The sequence below is a fragment of the Phaseolus vulgaris genome, chromosome 10, assembly GCF_051622355.1.
Source record: "Phaseolus vulgaris cultivar YP4 chromosome 10, ASM5162235v1, whole genome shotgun sequence".
NCBI lineage: Eukaryota > Viridiplantae > Streptophyta > Magnoliopsida > Fabales > Fabaceae > Phaseolus > Phaseolus vulgaris.
The window spans coordinates 18,942,329-18,947,653 of NC_143507.1; the positions used below are offsets into that span (position 1 = coordinate 18,942,329).

The 5,325-nt window shown below is 52.6% G+C and overlaps 1 protein-coding gene across 1 annotated transcript; it reads left to right on the top strand.

Moving 5' to 3' along the window:
* The first annotated feature begins 627 nt into the window (after positions 1-627).
* LOC137816399 (uncharacterized) lies at positions 628-1,614 on the top strand. The gene has a single exon (XM_068619521.1). It carries the CDS (start codon positions 628-630, stop codon positions 1,612-1,614), a length of 987 nt encoding a protein of 328 aa, XP_068475622.1.
* The last annotated feature ends 3,711 nt before the right edge of the window (positions 1,615-5,325 follow it).

A 5,325-nucleotide genomic window follows, 5' to 3' on the forward strand; every position in this document is an offset into this window, starting at 1 on the left:
TTCTGACGCCGTCAGATGTAAGTTGTTCATGAGTACGTTGGTGGGAACGACGATGGAGTGGTTCATCAGCCTTCCAGATGGCCACTTGACTTCATTCGCGCAGCTGTCGAAGCTGTTCAGGGAGCAGTACATAGAGAATCGTGCTCCCCCACCCAACTCCTACGATCTCTTCGATGTAAGGCAGTATCAGGGCAAACGTTGAAAGATTTTGTTAATCGCTTTGGGGCACAGGTGGTGAGGGTCAACACCACGGATGAGTCGATGATAGTCCATGCGTTCAGGAAGGGAATCTGCCCTGGACCTTTCAGCAAGTTCCTCATCAGAGGTCACCCCAAGACTTTCGTTGAGATCAGGCGTCGTGCGGTGGCACACATTGCAGCGGAAGGTGAAGTAAACGAGAAGCGCGCGAGCGTCGTTCCCGCGCGTCCACGAGTTTCATCGTGCGCACAACCCATGAGGGTGAACGAGGCCGCGACGAGGAAGAGGGGTCAAGGAGGAAAGCGGCGCTACGAGCCAAGGAAGCCCTAAGCTAAGGGGCGCTCAGGGGAGAATAAGCCGGTGAGGCACAACTTTTTGGTGGATTTGAAAGACCTGATCGCTAAGCCCAACATAGCGGACACGTTGAAGATGCCGGTGAAGACTGATAAGGTGTTGGGACCACACAAGGATGCATGGTGCGAGTTCCACCAGGCGTTTGGTCATCCGATAAACAACTGCTTGGCGTTGGGGCATCAGTTGGATGAGCTTGTGAAGAGCGGTTTCCTGAATGATTACCTGGCGGGGTCATCAGGGACCGAGGCCTTGACGGCATTAGCAGAGGACCAAGCCCACGAGATGCCCATCCACGGGGAAATCCACACCATCTCAAGTGGATTCTCGGGTGGAGGGTGCACTGCCTCTCAGCGCAAGAGGTACGTGCGTTCGGTAATGTCAGTAGCAGAGCAGGTGGTGGATGACTCGCTCGACGTCGACCTCACGTTTACGAAGGCTGATCTTCGCGACGTCTTTCCATATGATAACGACCCCGTGGTGATTTCGGTTGTAACCGCAGAAAGGAAAGTACACCGAGTGCTGGTAGACCAGGGCAGCTCGGCGGATGTGATGTTCTGGCCTACGTTTAATAAGTTGCAGTTGTCTCCTGATCAACTTAGGCCATACACGGGGTGTTTGTATGGGTTTGCGGGAGATCAGGTGGAGGTGCATGGTTATTTGGAGCTGAGGACGACTTTTACAGATGGCTCCGCATCTCGCACAGAAAACATAAGATACCTAGTGGTAAGGCCGACCCTGAATCGGCTGAGGGGGGTGTCGTCTACACGCCATATGAAGTTGAAGCTGCCCGATCTTAGTGGGAAGGTGATCGTGATCAAATCCGATCAGCAAGAGGCCAAGAACTGCTATGAGAATAGCCTCAAAACGAAGAGGGGGTTGTTCATGGTAGTGGAACGCCCACCCATGGAGGAGGCGCCCATGGAGGAGGACCGTGTAGGTGTATCCCGCGCAGAGAACGCTCGGGAGAGGCGACCCGAGCCAGCTGAGAATATTGTGGAGAGGAAGATTGGTGGTAAGACGTACAAGTTGGGTAAATCGTTAGACCAAGAGGAACAAAACTAGGTGGCAAAGGTGATATCGCGTCATCTGAACGCCTTCGCATGGTCCGTCTCGGACATGCCAGGCATTGACTCATTGGTAGACAGCGCCTCGGGTTGTAGGATGCTCAGTTTCCTGGACGCGTTCTCAGGGTATAATCAGATCAAGATGCACCCCCGCGACGAGTGCAAAACGGTGTTCATGACCGAGACATCCTGCTACTGTTACACAGTGATGTCGTTCGGCCTGAAGAACGCAGGCGCCACCTATCAGAGGTTGATGGATAAGGTCCTTGCACCCATGTTGGGAAGAAACGTGTAGGCCTATGTGGATGACATGGTGGTGACCTTGCAAGAGAGGGGACATCACATAGCTTATTTGGAAGAGCTATTCGCTACAATAGCTAAGTATCGTTTGAAGCTGAACCCCGAAAAGTGTGTATTCGGGGTCGAAGCGGGTAAATTCTTGGGGTTCCTACAAACCAAGCATGGGATAGAGGCGAACCCAGATAAGTGTGCAGCGATCCTCGCCATGAGGAGCCCCACCTCGGTGAAAGAAGTACAACAACTGACAGAGCGGATGGCAGCCCTGTCCAGATTCGTATCCGTTGGAAGAGACAAGGGCCACCCGTACTTCCAATGTTTAAGAAGAAACAGTCGTGAGCCCCGAGGCCCCATCAAAGGCCAAGTCTATGCGGATTTCGTGGCAGAGCTCTCCCAGGGAGTGCACAGCAAGAAGAGGAGGTTAGTTTCAAGTGGGTACTCTCAGTTGATGGGTCCTCCAATCAGCAGGGAAGTGGAGTCGGCGTGATCTTGGAGGGGCCAAATGGGTTGTTGATTGAACAGAACCTGAGGTTCGCCTTCAAAGCCAGTAACAACCAGGCGGAGTACGAGGCCCTAATAGCTGGAATGCTCTTGGCCAAGGAGATGGGCGCACGGAGTTTGCTGGCAAAGAGTGATTCCCAATTAGTTACGGGACAAGTAACCGGGGAGTACCAAGCCAAAGATCCACAGATGGCTGTATACTTGGGATATGTTCAAGTCTTGAAGGGGGCGTTCGCGGTGTTCGAGCTGGTACACGTCCCAAGGGAGCAGAATGCCCGTGCTGATCTGCTCGCCAAGCTGGCCAGCTCGGGCAAGGGGGGAAGGCAGAAGACGGTAATACAAGAAACCCTCAAAACACCACGAATGTTTGTTGCAGATAACAGGTTAAGCGTCCTTCAGATCAATGCGTTTAGGGGAAGGGCGATGAGTCATCGGTCGTTGACTCAGGACACGCTGATGACACCCAGCGTAAGTGTTTATCCAGTCTCACAGGGAGGGGAGGATCCTATGTAGGTATGCGTGCTGGAGGAGGGGGACACGTGGATGGGATACTCCCAGTAGAGCCCGAGGAGGGAAAGAAGGTAAAGAGAAACTTTGCAAGGTACACCCTCGTTGACGGAGCACTGTTCAGGCATGGGTTCACACACCCGATCTTGACGTGTGTGAGCGGAGATCAGTGTACGAGGATAATGACTGAGCTCCACGAGGGAATTTGTGGAAGCCATGTTGGCGGTAGGTCTTTAGCGTCGAAGGTTGTACACGCAGGGTATTACTGGCCGACAGTAAGAGAAGATTGTGTGAGGTACGCCCAACGGTGCAAGCGGTGCCAGCAGCACGCCGATTGGCACAAGGCGCCACCAGAAGAGTTGAGGTCCATCTATAGTCTGTGGCCCTTCCATACATGGGGAATCGACATTCTGGGACCCTTTTCGTTGGCAATAAGACAGATGAAGTATTTGATAGTAGCCATCAAATACTTCACGAAGTGGATTGAAGCCGAGTCGGTAGCGCAGATCACGACTCACAAGGTACAACATTTTGTGTGGAGGAATATTGTGTGTCGCTTTGACGTACCTAGACGTCTTGTCTCCGACAACGGTACACAGTTCGCAAGCCAGCAGTCAGGCAAGTTATGTACAGAGGTCGGCATAAAGCAAGTGTTCGTGTCCGTCAAACAACCCCAGACGAACGGGCAGGTGGAGTCTGCTAACAGAATCTTGCTTAGAGGATTGAAGAGAAGGCTAGAGAAGGCTTGAGAATGCTAAGGGGACCTGAGGGGAAGAGGTTCCCAGGATAGTGTGGGCTTACCACACCACGCCTCAATCTTCCACTAAGGAGACGCTCTTTAGCCTGGTGTATGGATCGGATGCAATGATCCCGGTAGAGATCCACGAGATCTCGCCACGTTTTCAAAGTTTTGTGGTCGAGGAGTCTAACGAGGAGAGGAAGGTAAATCTGGATCTGTTGGACGAGTTCAGAGAGGAGGCGAGGATCAAAAGAGAAGGGTGGAGCACCAGTACAGCTCCAAGATAAAGCCCCGGCAGTTCCAAGTTGCTGATTTGGTAATGCGGAAGGCTCATCCGTACGAATTGGAGAACAAATTGTCCCCCAAGTGGACTGGTCCCTTTAGGGTAACCGAGGCCCTGAGGAACGGGGCGTACAGGCTTGAAACCTTGGAGGGAGGCGCCATCCCTCGCACTTGGAATGCAACAAATCTCAAGTTTTATTTTAGTTAAAAATTCTGCATTGTATACAGTTTAAGAGGACACTCTTTTTCCCTTTCAGGGGTTTTTTAATGAGGTCACCTAATAAAGTTACATTTTGAGCATATGTACCCTCAAGTTTTCTTTACAATGTAGGGAGGAGCGCTCGTACGTTGGTGTTTAGACACCTCGGGCGGTGTAGTAGCTTTCTTTAAGACGCCTCCCCGAGCGTGGGCACCAAGCGAGGATAGCACGGTTCAGTAAGAAACGAACTCGTGGCCTTGATGTTTAGACACCTCGAAAGGAATTGGCGGGGGGCGCCTCCTTCGAGCGTGGGCATCAAGTGCGAGAGGTAAGTTCAAATCAGTGATGAACCGGACGCCTTGGTGTGTGTACACCCCAAGCAGGAGTGGTGGTATCCTTTGGGACACCCCCTCCTAGGGCGTGAGCACCAAGTGCCCTGGTCGTATTGGTGTTTAGACACCTTGAGAGAGAGCGACGGGGGGCGCCTCCTCCGAGCGTGGGCACCAAGTGCGCTGATCGCCTTGATGTTTAGACACACTGAGGACGAGCGGCGCTGCTTCTGGCACACCTCTCCTCGGACGTAGGCATCAAGCGCAAATAGTAAGGTCCGATCGGTGGTGAACTGGTTGCTCTGGTGTTTAGACACCCGGAGGGAGGATAAAGGCGCCCATTAGGCCACCTCCTCCCCGGGCGTGGGCACCAAGTACACCGATCGACTTGGTGTTTAGACACCTCGAGGAGGGTGGCAGCTCCCTATGGGACGCCTCCTCCCCGGGCGTGGGCACCAAGCCTATCGATTGACCTGGTGTTTAGACACCTCGAGAGAGAGCGGCGAGGGGCGCATCCTCGAGCGTGGACACCAAGCATGAATAGTAGGCTTCGGCCAAGATAAGTCCTCCTCCGCCTTTGAGCGATGATGAGGCCAGTAACGCTCTTAAGGCTGGACGCCTCGAGACCACGAAGTACGAGTAAGTGCCAAGTGAAGGAGCTCCCATGCTCGAGTTGTTGAACCAAGTGGTGTTCAAGCTTTGAAGAATCCAAATCCTTTGAAGGATGTTGAAGCCTCTACTGTGCTTGATGTTGCTGTGCTGGTTTAAGCTTTGTTCTGGGGTAGTTTATATGTTGTAATCCACCCTATGATTAAATCTAAAGCATTAGCATTCTCAATCTTTGTGAAAACAAAA